Below are 20,994 nucleotides of genomic sequence, written 5' to 3' on the forward strand. Positions count from 1 at the left end.
CAGTTCGGCCACTACACAGCAGCACTACACATAGACGCAGAGCGGCTGCCGGGCCCCTATGTGTACTAGTGCCGCTGTGTAGTGGCCGGCCTGTGAGTCAGGGGAGCCCAGTGTCAGTAGAGGGGCGGCTCACTTCTCGTTCCCCCGCTGATCCGGTCTCCTCGGCGCATCGTCCATTGCTGTCGCTCGCTCTGACCTCTCAGCAGGCGCGCAGTGATGACGTCACCGCGGTCCTCTGCAGAGCTGTCAGAAGAACGCCGACAGTCACAGCGGGGAGAATGATAAGAGAGGGAGCGCGCCGCTCACTCTCTCATCATTGCTCTCAATTGTGCTGGCGCCGGCCCTGATCCTTCCCATAGACAGGTAGGAGCCCTGTCTGCGAGCCAGATACGGCCATCAAAAGAGCCATATCTGGCTCGCGAGCCATAGGTTCCCGACCCCTGAGTTAGAGCTTCAAGTGGCCTTGGATAACTGGCTGAGCTTTCCACATCTTGCCACTGGAATTTTTGCCCGTTCCTTCAGGCGAAACTGCTCCATCTCCTTCAAGTTAGTTTCCTCTGGTGAACAGTAATCTTCAAGTCTGACCACAGATTCTCAATTAGATTAAGGTCTGGGCTTTGACTAGTCCACTCCAATATATTTAGATGTTTCCCCTTAAACCACTCGAGTGTTGGTTTAGTTGGTTTAGCATTATGCTTTGAGTCATTGTCTTGTTGGAAGGTGAACTTCTGTCCCAGTTTCAGTTTCAAACTACTGACACTCTGAAATAGGTTTTGCTCAAGAATATCCCTGTATTTCACACTATCCATCTTCCCCCTTGACTCGGACTATTTTCCCTATCCCTGCTGCCTAAAACATCTAAAACATCCCCACAGCATGATGCTGCCACCACCATGTTTCACTGTGGGGATAGTGTTCTTGGGGTGATGAGCTGTGTTGGTTTGGTGCCAGACATAGCATTTACCTTGGTCGCCAAAAAGTTCAATTTTGGTCTTATCTGACCATAGCACCTTCCTCCATACATTTGGGGAGTCTCACAAATGTCTTTTGGCAAAACGAGCGACCCATTTTTTTGCTGTACGTAAAGGCTTTTTTCTGGACACTCTTCCATAAAGGCCAGCTCTATGGAGTGTACGGCTTATTGTGGTCATATGGACAGATACTCCAGTCTCTGCTTGGGAACTCTATAGGTCCTTTAGGGTTACCTTTAGTCTCTGTGCTGCCTCTCTGATTATAGCCTTCCTTTCGCCAGGCTGAGAGTTATTGTGGGTGGCCCCCTTTTGGCAGATTTGTTGTGGTACCATGTTCTTTCCATTTGATGATTATAGATTTGATGGTGCTTTGCGGGATCATCAGAGATTCTGATATTTTTTTAGAACTCAACCCTGGCTTGTGCTTCTCAACAACTTTATCTCTGACTTATTTGGAGATCTCCTTGGTCTTCATGATGGTGTTTGGTTAGTGGTGCTTCTTGCCTAATGGTGTTGCAGCCTATGTGGGCTTTCAGAAAAGGTGTGTATCTACTGACAGACCCCAGGACACTTATATTGCACATAGGTGAACTTACTTTCACTAAGCATGTGACTTATGAAAGTAATTGCTTGCATCAGAAATGTTTAGAGGCTTCATAGCAAAAGGGGTGAATACATATGCACATGGCAATTTTGAATTATGTCATCCCTTGAATTTAATTTTTGCCTACATTTTTCTCATTTCACTTCCATAATTAGACTATTTAGTCTTGATGCATCACACACAAATCAGATTAAAAATATTGTAATGTAACAAAGTAGGTACAAATCCTAAGGGGTGAATACTTTTGCAAGACACTGTAAATAGGGATCTGTGTGTGGGCACACACTGTATATAAGAGGCTGTGTGTGAACTCATACTGTCTATAGTGGGCAGTGTGAGGTCTCATACTGTATATAGGGGGCTGTGTGTTGTCATTTACTGTTTTTGTGGGGCCTGTGTATGGAATAATACAAAATATAGGGAGACTGTGTGGGTCTAATACTGTATATAGGGGGCTCATACTGTATATAAGGGAGCTGTGTGGGGCTCATACTGTATATAGGGGTTTGTGTGGCAATTATACTATATAGGGGGCTGTGTGGGGGAGCATACGATATACAGGGCTGTGTAGGGGCTCATAATATATAGGAGTCTGAGTGGGCATTCATTCTCATTCTATATAGAGGGCTGTGTGGTGGCTTAAACTATATAGGGGCTGTGTGGGGGCTCATACTTTATACAGGGGGCAGATACTGTAAATTAGTGGAGGATTATTCTGTATAGAGGTGAGATGTGTGAGGGCTCTGGTGGCCATCATACTGTGTGGGGTGCTGTGGGGGATAATACTGTGTATAAGGGGTCTGTGAGGATTATCATACCATGTGTGGAGCAGTAAGGAACATGATAATGTGTGTGTGGGGGTCTGTGAGATCCATCATACTGTGTGGGGAGCTTTGGGGTCATTATATGGTGTGTGAGGACCATCTTAGTATAACTTGTATCATAGTAGAACCAGCTGTCTGTGAGTGTGGGGGGCACAGTTACAGCTGCCACTCACTATACACTGAGCAGTGACTGAAGCCATGCTAGCACCACTTTTATGACTGAAATCCGAATGTTGACAAGTGGAATAAAGTACATTTCCTCCTGGCAGTGAGGCTGTCAGTGCGGGTACGGAGCAGGTTCAGAACATAATTAACCTGCAGATAACCCTATATCTGCAGGTTAATGGCGTTGTGTTACATGACAGGATCCGTTTAATTCTGCTTAATGTTAAGTGATTTATTATTATTAATAGAAAATAATAATATAATTACTATCAATACTGAGCAGTATTGATTTTAGCCTATTGGTTTGGCCCTCCACCATAGCCACGGTCTCTTATGTGGCCTCTTGGCAAAATTAGTTGCCCACCCCTAACCCGGAATGTTTCACTATCCAGCTCATGTCAGAAGTCCAAACTGAAATGTTTTACATGTGAACGTATTACAGTTCACACTTCCTGCTTAGAGATAATAGCTTTGCCCATCCAGATATCATTTAGAGGATAATGTAATTGTTGTGGATGAGTATAAATCTGTTTTGGCGTCTGCAGAAATATGTGAGTCAGAGTCACTGTAATGATGTCTAAATTCTTGTGCATAAAAATGGGAAGTATTTGCAATTACATGATCTTAAATGTTAAATTCTTATTCTTTCAATACAATAAATGGCAGGAAATATGTGTACATGATGTTTTATATGTCAGATCAGGGGCGGACATATCATTGGTGCAACCTCCGTGCCCGCACAGGGTCCCAAGTGGTAAGGGGCCCAGGAGATAAGGGGGCCCATTTCTACCTCCAGGTCAGGTAGAATTGTGCATTATGATGAACTCTTGGGCTGCAAAGGGCCCATATATTGTTCTTAGGGGCCCTCTCTTGTCTGTATTCTCCAGTGTGTAGATATGATAAGAATTTAGATCATCTTAGTAGATTGTTGGAGAAAAATAATTGATACAATTAGCCGTGAATCCCCACTAGAGTCTTTAGCAGTATTAGGTCTGAATTCATTTTACTTGGCATATTCAGCCCAAAGGTCCACCAGGCTTTTTAGCATCTTTTCACAGCTCCAAATCAATATCCAATGTGTTCACTAGGGGGTGGTGTACAACATCACATTTTCCAGTAACTCCTCAATGTGGGAGTAGAACACGTCTGCAAAGTCAGAGGCAGGACACAGTTGTTAAAAAGATTGTTGGAAAGAGGAACATCAAGCTGGGAAACAAAAACGCTGCAGAAGAGGATAAGAGAGTCCATGGAGAAGTAGAAGATTAGGTGACTGCTGGAGGACAACTTCCTGTGACTGAGGAAAGCAGCCACCAGTAACCAAAAAGTGGAGGTGGAAAAGCACACGAGAAAATACTACTTCTCTATACTATCCCAACTTCCCAGCTCTCGCAGTACAAAAGGCTGGTTGCAGAGCTCTGCTAAGAATGGACTCTCTAAATGCAATCTGGATATGGCTCTTGCTGTGTTCGGTATACACGTTCACCCTTGCCAGATTCAGTCCAGAGGTGAGATAATACATGTGCATGCATCTATTTATCTATTAATAATATTTTGGAATTGTACATTTTAGCTGAATAACTTAAAATTTCCAAAAGCCTTTTTCAATGAGTCCCTTGAAGCCTATTAATTTTTCCCCTCCCTTCTTTTTTTTTCCTGGAGAAGTCATTCTGGGCTCTCCTTGGAATCTGAGGTCACACATGAATCCTGTTAAAATCTGGAAATGTGCTCTCTGGAAAAGATTCAATGTTTGGGGCGAGAGCTGAAGGAGCGAGACCCAGAATTATAGTGAGTTAGGAGGAGAAATTTGGGCAAAGGGAAAGTGAAGTCTTGGTTTCCAACTGATAGAGATGGTATTGGAGAAAGATAGTGAGCCCAGAGAGCGGGGTCACAGAGTGAAGATCAATATCTGGGAATACTAATGAAGGATAAAAAAGACATTTCTTGGAAGAAAGAAATGTTTGACGTTCTGCAATACAATCTGTAGATTTGTGGGTTTCTGAATTGCCACTTTCTTCACAAAGATATAATTTATTTTAACCAGTTCTTAAAAAACTGTTTGGAAAATGCGGTGGATTAAGCAAAATGGACCAGAGAAGAAGGGGTGAAAATTGGAGCCAAGAGACTGAATGAGGAGAGTCATTGTGGGAGGAGGAGGTGGGGGAGAGAGAGGCCACTTGGAGGATCTTCCATTGAACGGACAGATTTCTTTGGTCTCCTTGTCCTAGCTAACCAGAGACATGGAGCCTTAACAACAAGCTGTGTGTCTTGTGAATGGTGCAATGTCTGATTTTCCAAATAAATCAATTTATTTCAAAGACCCCCGTCTATACAAATGATGTAAAGAAAGTAAAGCCTGATTTACTGAGCAAAAGTTAAAAGCTTAATTATGTTTATGAACGTTTCAGAAGCGTATCCAACTCTAAGATATTCCGCCAAGTTAACTTTTTCTTGGTCGATAGTTAAAGCTTTGCCAAAGGCTGATGGCATCACAATAAATACTGTAAGACACAAGGACGTAATAGAACTGTTATGTCCTTTTTAAGAAAAATGCTGTATTTACTCTAGAGTATAATTATGATTTATTCGAAAGGTGCAAGTCAGAGTCATACATGGGGTTAAGTCACCAGATGTAGCTCAAGTCCAGATTCACACAAAGACTCAGCTTTAGGTTTGCCTTGAATTGTTCTAGTAAGAACTTAAAATCGGCGTGCCTCTGTAGACGGTTCCCCGAAATTGTCTATGTAAGCATCTCCTACATTCCAGGGAAATGAATGAGAGAAGTATAAGAAAGACGTTACCATGCTTTCCTCCATTTTGTGCAGATCCTAATGCCGAGTCCTTACCTCCCCCCCTTTTCCTGACTCCTCACCTATGATTGAATTCCTGGAAGGCGCACTCATCAGTTTAGCCAGTGACTACTTAACCACATCTGCGTTTTTACTGGCCTAATGTTATTGGCAAAGGTATTGTTAATAAATCAAAGGCTTATGTTCCAGCTTCCAAGGGGATTCTCAAAATCAATTGTAATCAGAGACAAAAGAAAGTGTAATAATCCATTAGGAAAATATGGTTTACGTTCAGGGGTCACATTATTTTATGAAAGCATTAAAATTACCATACGAAGCGTCTTAGAACACATTCTAGGGTTTTTCGTGCAGTTTTTTTAAAACTGAAACCAGAAGTTGATTCACGTAAGATAAGTAGTATCTGCCCTTTATACTTTCTTTCCTTTTATCTTGCACATCTGGTTTTCACTTCAAAAACTGCATACCAAAAGAGTATGTGTGCACGTAGCAGATTTGATGTGGATCAGCAGCTTATTTGCAGCATTTCCCCAGCATTTTCGCTGCATTTCTGCATTTAAATCACCGTCTTCCAAGCAGGTTGGCCACTACTTTTACATTGATGGCCTATTCTTTAGATAGGTCATCAATGTCTGATCAGCTGGGGTCCGCCACCCCGTACTCCTGCCAATCAGATGTCAATGGTGCCAGCGGCAGCAGCAAGCAAATGCTCAGCTCCGTAGTTGCCCTGTGCTCTGATAGTGCCGTGGTCGGGTAATGCACATCTGCCTCCTATTGATTTGATTAAAATTTCTAGAAAAGACAAAAAAGTGCAAATAGGATTTTATCCTGATGGTACCAGAATAAACTGATTACAGGGAATCACTCACCTGGGGTAGTTAGATAAGTTACAACTACTATAAGGGCAAGGAAGACCACAGTAGCTGCTGCAGATCCTGTAGATCAGTATTTCTCAACTCCAGTCCTCAAGACCCATCAACAGATCATGTTTTCAGGTTTTCCTCAATATTAGACAAGGAATAATTCCATCACCTGTGCAACATTAATGAAAGCCTGAAAACCTGATTGAGGAAAACCTGAAAACATGATCTGTTGGTGGGCCTTGAGGACTGGAATTGAGAAACACTGCTGTAGATGGATCAGTGTATGGAAGGAAAAAGGAACCCTTGCTGCCATGTGGGATAAGAGGACGATCAATTGAAGACAAATTGTGATTTATTGGTCTACGCGTTTCGAAGTTTTGAAACTCCCTCTGAAGGTACCAAAATCTCCAAAAATGTGCATCAGTGATTTTGGTTCCTGAAGGAGTTTTAGAACTTCGAAACGCGTAGACCAATAAATCACAATTTATCTTCAATTGATCGTCCTCTTATCCCACACGGCAGTGCGGATTAACCCTTTCCTTTCTTCCTTCCGTACACTGATCCTATTGATTTGAATGGGAGACGGATGTGCAGTACCCAGCTGCTATCAAAAGATAGAGCAACTCCGGAACTGAGCATTTCCAGCCACCTGCTGCTGCCGCCTGTGGCCCTGAGAACAGCTGATCGGCTGGGGTGTCGGGTGTTGGACACAGGCCGATCAGACATTGACGACCTATCCTAAGGATAGGCCATCAATGTAGAAGTAGTGGACAACCTCTTTAAATCAGCAAAGAATTTTGTACAAAGAATTGACAATAAAATCCAGGTCAGTTTACGGCCAGAAAATTTAGACAGCGTGCACATGTTTAGTATTTGTAGTAGAAAAATCTGCTGAAAGTACTGTAGTGTTGGGGGCGTTTTTTATGCATTTTTTATATCATTTATTTGAATGGATGAAAAACACTTAAAAAATGCTGAAAGAATTAACATGCTGCAGATTTTAAACCTGCTTCAAATCTGCAAGGAAAACAATAATCTGCATGGGCATGAGATTTCAGGAACCTCATTCACTCTGCTGGGTTAGTAAAACACTGCATTTCGTTTGTCAAAAATGCATTGAAAAACGCTGCAAAAACACAATGTTTGAATATATCCCAACCAGCTGGTACTGTATAAAGGTGCAGATTTTCCGTATGCAGATCCACAAGGAAAATCCACACCAAATCCATACCATGTACTTGTCTTATGGCTCTAAGTTTGCAATAAACCATACATTTTCATTAGCAGCATGGCTGTTAGCCATGATTATTAAAGAGGTTATCCATTACTTTGACATTGATGGCCTATCCCTAGGAGCAGCCGGAGTCTGACACCCCGCACACCTTCCGATCAACTGTTCTTCGTCCTGGCGGCGGCAGCAATCAGCCGGAAATACTCAGTTCCAGCGCTGCTTTGTCTTCTGATAGTAGCCAAGGCCGGGTACTGCACAACCGCCTTTTATTAATTAGAATGGGAGGCAAATGTGCAGTACCTGGCCACGGCCACTATCAAAACACGGAGCAGCTCCGGAACTGAGCGTTTCTGGCTACCTGCTGCCACCGCCAGGACCGAGAACAGCTGATTGGTGGGGATGCGGGGTGTAGGACCCCGGCCAATCAGACATATGATCTATCCTAAGGATAGGCCATCAACGTCAAAGTAGTGGAAACCTCTTTAAGAGTAGATTTGTCAATGATACTAGAACCAGCCTAAAAAAACAATTATGATTCTAAAAACCTACCTAAAAACAATTACCCCTTGGAATATTGTTTCTATCAATGGAAATATCAGTGCATGCAGTCAGTTTCCTGACAAGTCTCCTAATAATGAAAAATATTGTAATGCTTGTCAGTTTGGGCGGAGAATTTTTACATCTGTCGCTGGTTTAGAGACAAAAGAATTCTGCATATATTCCACTAACTATCCAATTTCATTGTGTCTTAAAGTAATCCAGATGGTTTTAATTTATGGGTTGAAATAGAAAAAGTGGGTCACCAAGCCGTATAGGGAAAGCCAACACTATCCTTATTTAACATTCTCCTTACTAAGCAAATTATATTACAAATCACAGAAATGTTTCAATTCAGCAGAAGAAACTTAACTAGCTAATAGATTTACAGAGCTCTACTTTAGTAACAATAGTATTCTTATAGGGAAGCTATCATCAGAAAACAACCTATTGTTTTGTGTTAAACTTGATTTCTGGTTTTCTTTTAGGCATTTTTTTTATATCACATATCCAATAGTAATATTGCAATTTTCTTACTGAACAATTGAGCTATTTCTGTATAACTTGCAGTTGTTGCAGGAAACAACACATGTACACAGCTGGAATGAACATACGCAGACCCTTTTTTTGTATTAAAGCACCCAGTGAGACTTTGCATAATTCATTTTGAAGGAAAAGGGAGTAGGGTCGGCTGTGGCATCCCCTATTGTCACTAGTGGATACTTTATTATCAGCTGTGTATAGAGCCCCTGTCACATTTAACAACTTACCAGCGATCCCGAAAACGATGTGACCTGATAAGGATCGCTGGTAAGTCGCTGGAAGGTCGCTGGTGAGATGTCACACAGTCAGATCTCACCAATGACGCAGTAACGATCAGCGACCTATATAACGATCTCGGCAGGCGTTGGGACTGTGTTAGGTCGTTGGTAGGCGTCAAACACAGCGATGCGTCCAGCCCATCAAGAGATCGCCTTTGAAGAAAATGGTCCCAACCATTCAGCAAGGACTAGAGATCTCACAGCAGGGGCCTGATCGCTGGTAGGTGTCACACATAACGAGATCGCTGCTGCGTCACAGAAATGGTAGCAACAATCTCGTTAGCGATCTCATTGTGTGTGACAGGGTCTTAGCAGTGTTACCTGTCATTGTAATCCTTCCCCTGATGATAAGAACCTACTGAAAACTTTCTGAAATTACAGAAGCCACGGTGGCCAGTGTGAATATTACAAGATTGATAATTTAGGCTTTTAATATTATTAATTGTGATATGAAAAAAAGCCAAACATGTTTTAAAAATACAGGTAATACACAAACCTCATGTAAACAATAGGTCATTTTCTGATGATAGCTTCCCGTTAATTTATGCGCAAGGTCTATAAAAGAATACAAAATAATGGGAAAGAGATCTGGTGGAGTGAATAATTGTCTCAATCAATCTCCCAGCACAGCACTGTGGCTTGACAACTTGACAGCCGAGCTGTGGTCCTGTCCTTTATTTTGTAAGCATTAAGGACAAGACATACCTTTAGTGGTCAGATATAGTACTTAATGGTGCCAGTTTGTATGAATGAGTGACAAAGTCAAGACAGGACCTGATCTTCCTACTGACTCTTAACTTTAGCAAATAGAGGTCATCAACATGCCATAATGGGGCCTAGGAACAGTGATCATCATTGTAGGATAATTAAAGAGCAACGTACGTTCATTCTTCCTAATATCCATAGTCTCTATGGATGAATGGCCTTCAAGGTTTTAATACTCAAGATTAAATCATGACATTCCTTGAAATTATAAGTGGTATTATTATGTGATATGATGGGATGTGGACACAGACTAATCAATGGCATTATACAGTGGCATTCTTTTATCCCGACCTTAATTATGCATCTTCGTTTCTTATGGCTAGCTCCGTTCATATGTTTTGATCTAGCCTCAAACTTGTTTGTTGGGTGAAATAATTCTTAAAGAAGGTGGTTCACCCCTTTTCATTACTGGCCACATCGATATTATGCTGAGAAACAAGGTTTCTCTCAAATACCTTGTGTTGCTATTAGTGCCTGTGAGTGGCGCTATTGAAGTCCGCTCACCCCCTTCGCATGACCCCCGGGCTCTGTGACCTCTGATGACCGGTGAGGTCACGTCAACTGAGGCGTCAACTGAGGCACAGTCTTTCTGAGTGACTGAGCTGTAGGCGGCGTTTCACAGCTCATCACAGCCCAGCATCGCTCCTGCTTGAGGCACTCTGCAGTGAAGGAGGAGGGAGCTCGGAGATGCTGCGCTGTAACTGGGCTGTGACAAGCGGTGAAATGCCACTCACAGCCCAGTCACTCACGAAGACTGCGGCCCCCCTCAGATGACTTGACATCACTGGTCATCAAAGGTCACAGAGCCCGGGGGTCACGCGAAGGGGGTGGGCGGACCGCAATAGCGCCATTCACAGGCACTATTGGCAACACAAGGTATTTGAGAGAAACCTTCTTTCTCAGCATATTATTGATATGGCCAGTAATGAAAACAGGTAAACCATCCCTTTAAGCTTGTTTTGTTTAAACAGGATGAGCTGCCGAAAACAATGGGCAGTCCATCGTAGTAACGATTATTCTGTTGGCATGGAAGTATGGGTGACCTGTCTAAGGCGGGCTTTGCACACTACGACATCGCAGGTGCGATGTCGGTGGGGTCAAATTGAAAATGACGTACTTCCGGCATCGCATGCAACATCGTAGTGTGTAAAGGTTCGATGATACGATTAACGAGCGCAAAAGCGTCGTAATCGTATCATCGGTGCAGCGTCGGCGTAATCCATAATTACACTGACACGACGGTCCGATGTTGTTCCTCGCTACTGCGGCAGCACACATCGCTGTGTGTGAAGTCGCTCGAGCGAGGAACATCTCCTACCGGTCGTCACCGCGGCTTCCGTAGGATATGCGGAAGGAAGGAGGTGGGCGGGATGTTTACATCCCGCTCATCTCCGCCCCTCCGCTCCTATTGGCCGCCTGCCGTGTGACGTCGCAGTGACGCCGCACGACCCGCCCCCTTAATAAGGAGGCGGATCGCCGGCCAGAGTGACGTCACAAGGATATCGCAGCTGCGACGGGGGCGGGGACTATCGCGCTCGGCATCGCAGCATCGGCTTGCGATGTCGCAGCGTGCAAAGTACACCTAAGGCTATTAAATGACAGTCAATCCACTAGTATGTAGCCAATTGGTTTCTGGTAACTGAGCAATTAGCTAAGTAGCAAATTTTACTAATTTTAAACTTAGTACAAACCCTTAATATTAATGCCATTGCTCTAGTCAATCATAATTTGCAGATTCTGGCCATTAATCAACCATCAATCGGCAGGCATGTAGAGTCTGCCATTACCAAAGAACCCGTGAATTACACAGTGTCCAGTCCAGAACATTATATACCTCCATTTTATATGCAGTGGGGAACTTTTTGGCTTAATGTGTTTGAAGATAGAACTTTGAGTTCCATTAACAATCATTTCTCTATGGATATAGTTTGTTCATCCTCCTTTGGAAATCTGAACATCCAGTTCTTACAATGGGGTAAATAGTATCATTTGCCAAAGTACACAAAACGATGTGTTAACTAGTTGTCTTACCAAACTTAACAGTCAGTCAGATCTTGCCAAAAGTAAGGTAAGCGAAATCTAAACTTTCTAAAAGACTTGAAAGACCAGAACTGAGAGACAGTGAGGGAAGTTTGCATTAAAAGGCATGGCATTGGATGGAATTTATAGGGAATGCCGCATTTACAAAAGCTGCATTAAGTAACTTTCTGCGTGTTATTTTCTAGCTGAACCTCGTGAGACTGATGTTTGGACTTAAGGGTGCTTTACACGCTGCGTCATCGCTAACGATATATCGTCGGGGGTCACATCGTTAGTGGCGCACATCCGGCGTCGTTAGCGACATCGCAGCGTGTGACACCTAGGAGCGACGATCAACGATCGCAAAAACGTCTTGATCGTTGACACGTCGTTCCTTTTCATAATATCGTTGGTGGTGCATGCCACTGGTTGTTCGTCATTCCTGCGGCATCACACATCGCTATGTGTGACACCGCAGGAACGACGAACATCTCCTTACCTGCGTCCACCGGCAGGAAGGAAGGAGGTGGGCGGGATATTCCGCCCGCTCATCTCTGCCCCTCCGCTTCTATTGAACAGCTGCCGTGTGACGTCGCTGTGACGCCGCATGAACCACCCCCTTAGACAGGAGGCGGTTCGCCGGCCACAGCAACGTCACAGGGAAGGTACTGTAAGTCCGTGTGACGGGTGTAAGCGATGTTGTGCGCCACGGGCAGCGATTTGCCTGTGACGCATAACCGACGGGGGCGGATACGCTTGCTAGTGATATCGCAGCGTATAAAGTGCCCTTTAGTCAGTTATTGTTCAGTAGCCTGAAGCGTATTCTTCAACAGGCGAGTGCTTAATTAGATTACCTCCACCACAGTACCAAAGTTAGCAGCAGTCTTTAATTGTGAGTACCAAGTATATAATCTATATCATAAAGCCCCATACACTTTAGATACCTATCAACCTAATGATGGTTTGCGCAGTCATCAGTTGGCAGTTGTCTCCGCCGTTTCTCCCAAATACTTGAGCGCTTGCTACTGTGCTCTCTATAAGAGAACCACTGCCAAAAATGTCTTATTTCTTACAGAACAAAATGATCAGCAGTCCAAGATAAGACATGCTGGATCCTTATCTCCTTGACATCATCTATCCAGGGGGCCCCATTCACATCAGATGATATCAGCATGTGTAGCAGCAGCCTTTAGGCCTTCCTTGTAATTGAATTTTTACATCACCCTTGTCAGCTATCCTCTTTGTTTGGAGATCTATGAACTATTGTTTCCTCTGTGAAGACCACCAGGTGTTTAATGAGTCAGCTAATGCTCCCTGGAAAAAAGAAATATGATGTAGCTCTTCTCAAGGTGGAAGAACATGGCTCTAGTCTAGTCTCTAGTTTATTGGTGGTAGCCACCTTATCAAATGTAAGGATCCTTTAGAGCTAATTTATATGGTCACTTTTTAAATACAGTGGTTCACTATGGCACTCGTTGTTGAGTTATCTCTTAATGTCCCCTTCCTACTATCCTACTACAAAACATTTCACATCTGTAGAAATATATTCTATCCTTATTATAGGGATTATCCACCTCTATTATTTGAATTACCTATCCATCATTATCAGACTGTTGGGGGTCTCACACCCAGCACTCCCACATATCAGCTGATACCAGCTCCAGCAGGGGCCATCTGTAAACTGTGCCCACCAATGCCCTGTTTAGCAATGCAGATCGGAGCTTATTAAGATGAATAGACAGTGACCTGCAGTATCATCACTGATATAATATTGATGATCCCATCCTAAGGTTAGGTCATCAATATCATAGCAGTGGACAATACTTAAGAATGTTAGATCAGTCTCCCTCCACCCTTTCTGAGCCAAGGAACCTGCTGAATTTATGCATAACCTTGTCTTATTAGCTAAAACAAAATCAAATACAAATTCAATGTCACTATGTCCTATACTGAATTGATGGAATGATAGGCAGTATGTCAGGATCACAGGGCATGGCATTGGATTGTGAGTAAAGACCCCATATGTATAGGTGGCTTTACACACTGCAACATCGCAAACGACATCGCTGTAACGTCACCGGTTTTGTGACGTAATAGCGACCTCCCCAGCGACATTGCAGTGTGTGAAACACATCAGCGACCTGGCCCCTGCTGTGAAGTTGCTGATCGCTACAAATCGTTCAGGACCATTCTTTGGTCCTTTGTTTCCCGCTGTGCAGCAAAGTCTCAGTGTGTAAAGGGGACTTTACAGCGACTTCCCTTTCAAAAAGCTGCTTTACAACGTCCCCAATGACCAGTTAGGTCGTTCTGCAGGTCCGGATCGCTGTTGCGTCGTTGGCCAGGTCTGCCTGTTTGACAGCTCACCAGAGACTTTGTAGCGATCCCGGCCAGGTTGGGATCGCTGGTGGGATCGCTAGAAAGTCTCAGTGTGTAAAGGGGCCTTATGGGTTTCTCCCAACTTTTCATGACAGATGATGTCAGTGGAGAGAAGGAACTGTTATGTTAAATCTTGTGGTCCTGTGTATAGAGGAGTCCGGAGACATAGCTGTTAGCTGTACAATCGGTTGACCAAACATTAGGCTGACAACTCTCTATTGTGTAGTGGAGGCTTTAGGAGCACGATACAATGGATAACAAAGACAAAAGAAAGTAGATATAACTGATATTCATTATGTCCCCCTTGGTAAACATCTCCTAGACAAGCTATGATAGTAATACCAGTATGTACAAGGCATATTAATATGTGACTCATACTGTTATAACTAGTGATGAGTGAGCACTACCATGCTGGGGTGCTTGGTACTCATCATGATCAGTTGGAGGCTCATATGGGCTCAACTCGTATACCGAGTATAATGGAAGTCAATTGTGAACTCAAGCATTTTTTAGAAAAATGCTTGAGTTCCTTATTGACTTCCATTATACTCAAGTACTCTAGTTTCGACCATCCGAGCCTCCAACTGAGTACCGAGCCCCCAGCATGGTAGTGCTCGCTCATCACTAGTTATAATATGATATCAGCTGCAGTGGCTATGACATTTATGATGAAAAAAATATAGCACAATGGATTTGTCACAAGATTTCACAATATAAGCTACATACTGTATGTTACTATAAGATCTATTGAACCTGATGAGGTGATGTACTTACTTTGAAAACACACATTAGAATGGCCACAATTACTTTTTGAAGGGGTAGCTTCATCAAACTGTTTTGTCAGAATTTTGGTATAAAACTGTTTGAAATTTTGCAGCTTTTGGTGGTTTTACACCAGTTCTGGCCAGCTGCGACAACTTTTGGAAAAGTGAGTGAAGCTTAGTCGAGAGGGGACACTGACGACCGCATCCGACAAATTCAGCATTATTTAAACTATAAAAAGATGTAAATTACGAAAAAATGTACTGTATTATAAAATGTGAATGGTCGGCTTAAAGGGAGATCCGATATATGTAAAAGCCAACGTCGAAAGAAAGGATAAGTTAGTGCAAACTTTGAGTTGTGGTTAAAAAAAGACAAAAACTGTTTACATTTTAGATTCCCATGTTGCCAGAAATGTACATTTTGTGGGTCATGGGCCAGAACCTTACATAACCCATGTGGATTTTTGCTGTGAAGTGAGTTCCTTGCTATGGAAAGTTTTAGCAGTTTGTGTTTTTAGGGAAGCTTATTGAGGAAGTGGATATACCACATAAAGTCATATTGTTCTGCCCCATCGGCCATTACTGTGGATTTGATTGATTGATTTATTTTACTCACTTATATTACACTATTAATTTCACAGCGGTTTACAGACGTGATTTATGAATTACCATATACTCCTATATCGCCCCATAGATAACTGATCTGCATTGAGCAGGACTCAGGCTGAGGAGCTGGCCATAGAGGGTACATCTATGACCGCGCAGGAGATATTTGTTCATATGTGGAGCCTCTGCTCCCAATGCAATCACAAAAAGGAAGAACTCCATTATTCATAATTTTCTTGTGTCTTTCATCAAGAAGCTACCCCTTTAGGCCTAAGACACACGGCGTGAAAATCGGAGTGAGTGGGATGCGATAAAAAAATGGAATTCCACTCGGACCAATATTAGCCTATGTGCCAGCACCCATGAGTAATTATTTTCACAGCCCTAATCGGACTGAGAAAATGTACCGCCCCGGTGTTAGTCGGGCTGCTCGGATCCGGGATCGTGGCTCGAGGGGGTCATCCGGACCCGGCTTGGCGGATACTTTGATCCGTAAAAGGGGATTTTTACAGGGGAGAAGTTTGTGATGCCACCTGTGAGTTGCGGTAATGGGAGTACCGCTGCTGCTGTAAAGAGTACTGGGGCAGGTGGAGTTAAGCAGCCTGATGTCAGTCCCTCCACAGGTAGGCAAGGCCCCGGGCTCAGGGGAATGTTTGCTGGTGGTTATTTGGAAGCGCAGGGTGCAGGGGATCAGGGTACTCATTGTGGTAGTCGTGGTGTTGGATGAGGTTTATAAAGTAGACACACACACCGTAGGTCAGGGGTGGGGAGCCTCCGGCCCGCGGGCCGAATGCGGCCCGCGACGACTTTTTCTGCGGCCCCCGGGCTGATTCCCGGGAACTGCAGTGCTGGGGCGGCAGCCGCATCTTACCGGCTGTTGGCCCTTTAAAACCACACACAGCGCGTTCAATGCTGAACGCTGCATTTCCTATATCTGAAAGACTACGTCCGCACGCTGGCACTGCCCACGTGAGGACGTACTTTGTAGGTGGGGTCGGCGTGAGGAGCGCTAAAATCAAAAGGAGAGGATTGACTGCCAATTATCCCCCAGGTCTTACTGTGCCGGGCAGCGCTCTTTGCCCAGCAGCTCCCTGTGCCCGGCGGTTGCAGCTCCCTGCGCCCGGCGGTTGCGGCGGCGGCTCCCTGTGCCCGCGGCTACCTGTGCCCGGCGGTGGCTGCTCCTCTCTGTGCCCGGCGGCTCCCTGTGCCCAGCGGCTAAGGCGGCTGCTCCTCTCTGTGCCCGACGGCAGAGCTCTCCGTGCCCGCAGCCACCTCCAGCGCTCAGTGATCCCAGCCTCCCCCAGTTCTCTAACTACCTCCAAGCTCATCCGGGTCTGCCTGTGCCCCCAGCGCTCTGTACCCCCAGTGCTCTGTGCCCCTCTTTCCCCCCAGTGATCTGTGCCCCCTAGTCTCCCCAGTGATCTGTGCCCCCCCAGTCTCCCCAGTGATCTGTGCCCCCTCAGTCTCCCCAGTGATCTGTGCCCCCCCAGTCTCCCCAGTGATCTGTGCCCCCAGTCTCCCCAGTGATCTGTGCCCCCCCAGTCTCCCCAGTGATCTGTGCCCCCCCAGTCTCCCCAGTGATTTGTGCCCCCCCAGTCTCCCCAGTGATCTGTGCCCCCCCAGTCTCCCCAGTGATCTGTGCCCCCCCCAGTCTCCCCAGTGATCTGTGCCCCCCCAGTCTCCCCAGTGATCTGTGCCCCCCCCAGTCTCCCCAGTGATCTGTGCCCCCCCAGTCTCCCCAGTGATCTGTGCCCCCCCCAGTCTCCCCAGTGAATTGTGCCCCCCCAGTCTCCCCAGTGATCTGTGCCCCGAGCCTCTCCCAGTTCAGTCTGTGCCTCCAGCCTCTCCCATCATTCTCTGTGCCCCCAGGGCTGTCTGTGTCCCTCCGGCATCCCCCAGGGTTGTTTGCCCCAGGCTATTTATATAACCCCAGCAATGTTTGTGCCCCCCAGCTATGTCTGTGTAACTCAGTGATGTGTATATACCCCCAGTGAAGTCTGTGCCGCCCAGTGATGTATGTACCCCCAGTGACGTCTATGCCCTGCTGCTTCCCTAGTGATGTATATTCCTCCCAGCCCTCCCCAGCAATGTTTATGCCCTCCTAGCTATGTTTGTGCTCCCCATCAATGATGTATGTATCCCCCAGTGATGTATGTATCCCCCAGTGATGTCTATGCCCCCAGCCTCCCCAGTGATCTATATTCCTCCCAACCCTCCCATGTGATGTATATACAGCAGTCCCAGCCAACTCAAACCTGGAAAAGCAGTTATGAAAAGCAAAAAGATCAATATCGCCTAATATTACAGCTGCACCAAAGAGTAGAAGCTCCATCCGCCACAGTGAGTTAATTGTTTGACCAAATATATTAGGGTAATTTTTAAGTTGATAATTTTGTGCGGCCCCCAAAGGTTGGTAGAAATTTCCAAATGGCCCCCGGCAGAAAAAAGGTTCCCCACCCCTGCCGTAGGTAAACCAAAGTCTCTGTGTACTACTGCCACTGCGGGGAGCCCGTCCATGTATCCGCTCCCACCAGTGTTGCTTGGTAATCTGGAGCCTGCCTCCGTGCATAATTTAGTTGTCTGTTTGTGGCCCCTTGGCTTGAAGCTGTTAGGGCCCCGCTCACTATGTGTAGTGTAGCTGTGCTCTTGATGGCTGGCACTTGGGACTTTAGTGGGCTGCTTTTGGCTGGAAAACCCTGTCCCCCGCATTGTGCTGATGCCTTCAATCTCTGAGCTCTGTGGGAAGGTCCCTGAAGGTCCCCTTCCTCTGCAGGTTAATTGCCAGGATGTTGAATCGGCTCCTGACCTAGGGACCTGTACCCCGTCGTGTTCGGTACCGGTCAGTTCTTTTGGGTTTTCTGGTGCCGACAGTCTTCCTAGACTATGTCCGTCGCACCCTTTTCCAATGTCACTGCTACCGGTCCCCCACACCTCTAGTCCCGGACCACCGTCTGTGACCCAACCTCGGTCTAGCTCCCCGGGAGCTACCACTCCAGCTCCTCACTCTTTGAGGGCTCTCACTCGACTACTGTCCAACCCTCCACCAGTCTGCCTGACCCCTAGGTGCGTGGCCCTATTCCAGCTAGACCAACCCACTGGTGTGTCTGACAGGTCATGATGTAAGGTGTAGTTGGGATTTGTGGTGCTGATGGTAGTGACACCGATTGTTGGGAACCTGGAACCATGGGGGTAGGCCCTGCACCTTGGGGAAAGGATGAAGTTCCCTGTAGCACCCTGATCTATATTCAGGGGCGCTACAAAAACAATCGCAGCATGCTGCAACTGTAATGCGATCCAGGTTTCTCTCGCACTCATTCAAGTCTTTGGGGCAAGAGAAAAATCGCCCTGCACTCGCTGTACACCGGTGTACTGTGAGTGCAGAGCGAGAATGGCAATAGCCGGCTACAGAGGAGAGGGAGATAAATCCCTCCCTGCCCTCCGCAGCGCCTGCCCGCCCCTCCTCAGAGCCGGCCCTCCCCTCCTCAGAGCCAACCCTTTCCTCCTCCGTACCAGCCTGCCCCTCCTCAGCGCTGGCCCTCCCCTCCTCAGAGCCGACCCGCCCCCTGCAGCTGAGGTCCGATCGCATGATCGAACCTCAGTCACAGTGACACTCGCATGACACTCGGCTCCTGCTGTGCTGCCAGCGTGAGCCGAGTGTCATGCGAGGATTGCAGTAGATCCCCATGTGGCCCCGACCTTAAGGACAGTTATTGGGTCAGAAAGGAAAAACTCAAATTATCACACTCCTTTCATACTTTAGTCTATAGCATATAATCGACATCTTATATTTTCTTTACAGATTTTATGTATAAATTAGCATTAGTAAACTGTCACACGGAGATTTTTATAAACATCGCAGACTGTCATGGTGGCATTGGTGTCTGTTCAGATTACTTCTGACACTTTACCGGATAACTTTTCCGATGTCTGTGATCAACAGAGGCAGACTTGTGCGTCGACCTGCAGAGTTGTAGTCCATAGGCAGGCTAGTAAGAGTTAATCTTTGCTATTCTCCTTGTTAGTCTCCTTTGATCACATGTTGTGGGGGAGCCAAATATAACTGCTCCCCTTCTATATATGCTGGCTAGATCCTTCCACCTATGCCAGCTATAGTTTATATTAGGTGGTCTGGTGAGATGTTGTGACCCAGACTTTCTGGTGATTGTGGTACTTGTTGCTGAGTGTGATCGTGGAGTTAACCCTTGTTGTCTTTTGTTCCTACCTTCTTGCTCTTGCTTTTCTCACGAGTTTCTCATTGTCTATTCCTGTGTGTGCAGTGTGTCAGAGTTTTGGTTTTCCCTTGTCTGTCTTTTTCTGTGTTTCCATCTCACTCCTGTCCTTTTCTTACCTGCTGGAGTGGGGGAAATCAGATTACTTCTGATTAAGTGCATAGCCAGAAACGGGACTCAGGCATCTCCACCATCAGAAGTAACCCTGAGGTTAGGGATAGCCTAGTGTGAGGGACAGCATAGGAGCCCATATCTCTGGAGTTCACAAATTGCTTTTCCTAACTACTGTCAACTTGAGTTAGGGTACCTTCACACTTAGCGATGCAGCAGCGATCCGACCAGCGATCTGACCTGGTCAGGATCGCTGCTGCATCGCTACATGGTCGCTGGTGAGCTGTCAAACAGGCAGATCTCACCAGCGACCACTGAACAGCCCCCAGCCAGCAGCGACGTGCAAGCGACGCTGCGCTTGCACGGAGCCGCCGACTGGAAGCTGCGGAGACTGGTAACTAAGGTAAACATCGGGTATGGTTACCCGATGTTTACATTAGTTACCAGCGCTGTGTGCAGAGAGCAGGGAGCCGCGCACACTGAGCGCTGGCTCCTTGCTCTCCTAGCTACAGTACACATCGGGTTAATTAACCCGATGTGTAATGCAGCTACATGTGCAGAGAGCAGGGAGCCGCGCACACTGCTTAGCGCTGGCTCCTTGCTCTCCTAGCTGCTGTACACATCGGGTTAATTAACCCGATGTGTACAGCAGCTACATGTGCAGAGAGCCGGAGCCGGCAGCACAGGCAGCGTGAGAGCTGCGGAGGCTGGTAACTAAGGTAAATATCGGGTAACCACCTTGGTTACCCGATGTTTATCTTGGATACAAGCTTACCTCAGCTGTCAGACGCCGGCTCCTGCTCCCTGCTCGCTTCATTTGTCGCTCTCTCGCTGTCACACACAGCGATCTGTGTGTCACAGCGGGAGAGCGGCTTTGAAGAAAACGAACCAGGGCTGTGTGTAACGAGCAGCGATCTCGCAGCAGGGGCCAGATCGCTGCTCAGTGTCACACACAGCGAGATCGCTAATGAGGTCACTGCTGCGTCACAAAAAGCGTGACTCAGCAGCGATCTCGGCAGCGAGCTCGCTGTGTGTGAAGCACCCCTTACACCAAAATGTTTTACACATTTTTGAAACTTTTGACAATATCGTAGTAACTTTGAGAAGCTATAAAATGCAGCAGATTTAATAATGGCATCCATGCTCCATTTTGTATGCAACATATTTGTGTAAATTACTCCAAAGAGGCATCATAGAAAAAAAAGAAAACAGTCTAACATGTCCATTGAGTTGTCAAACGTATCATAAAACAAACGCCATTATGTGATATTTGGAGCGATTTCTGCATGTCCGGTCTGGTATTA

General features: G+C 45.9%; 1 protein-coding gene across 2 annotated transcripts in view; it reads left to right on the forward strand.

Annotated features, from left to right (window-relative positions):
* The window catches only part of MMP14 (matrix metallopeptidase 14), a 74,463-nt gene that overhangs the window by 15,386 nt on the left and 38,083 nt on the right, over positions 1-20,994 (forward strand). The window contains exon 1 of one of the 2 annotated variants that reach the window (XM_075319315.1): positions 3,712-4,069. The exons of the other annotated variant lie outside the window; for it this stretch is intronic. Within the exon in view, the coding sequence (XP_075175430.1) occupies positions 3,989-4,069 (81 nt within the window). The 5' untranslated portion in view covers positions 3,712-3,988. Of the gene's footprint in view, positions 1-3,711; positions 4,070-20,994 lie in introns of those variants that run through there. 2 annotated transcript variants of the gene reach the window in all.

The sequence above is a fragment of the Anomaloglossus baeobatrachus genome, chromosome 1, assembly GCF_048569485.1.
Source record: "Anomaloglossus baeobatrachus isolate aAnoBae1 chromosome 1, aAnoBae1.hap1, whole genome shotgun sequence".
In the NCBI taxonomy this organism is placed as follows: Eukaryota; Metazoa; Chordata; class Amphibia; order Anura; family Aromobatidae; genus Anomaloglossus; species Anomaloglossus baeobatrachus.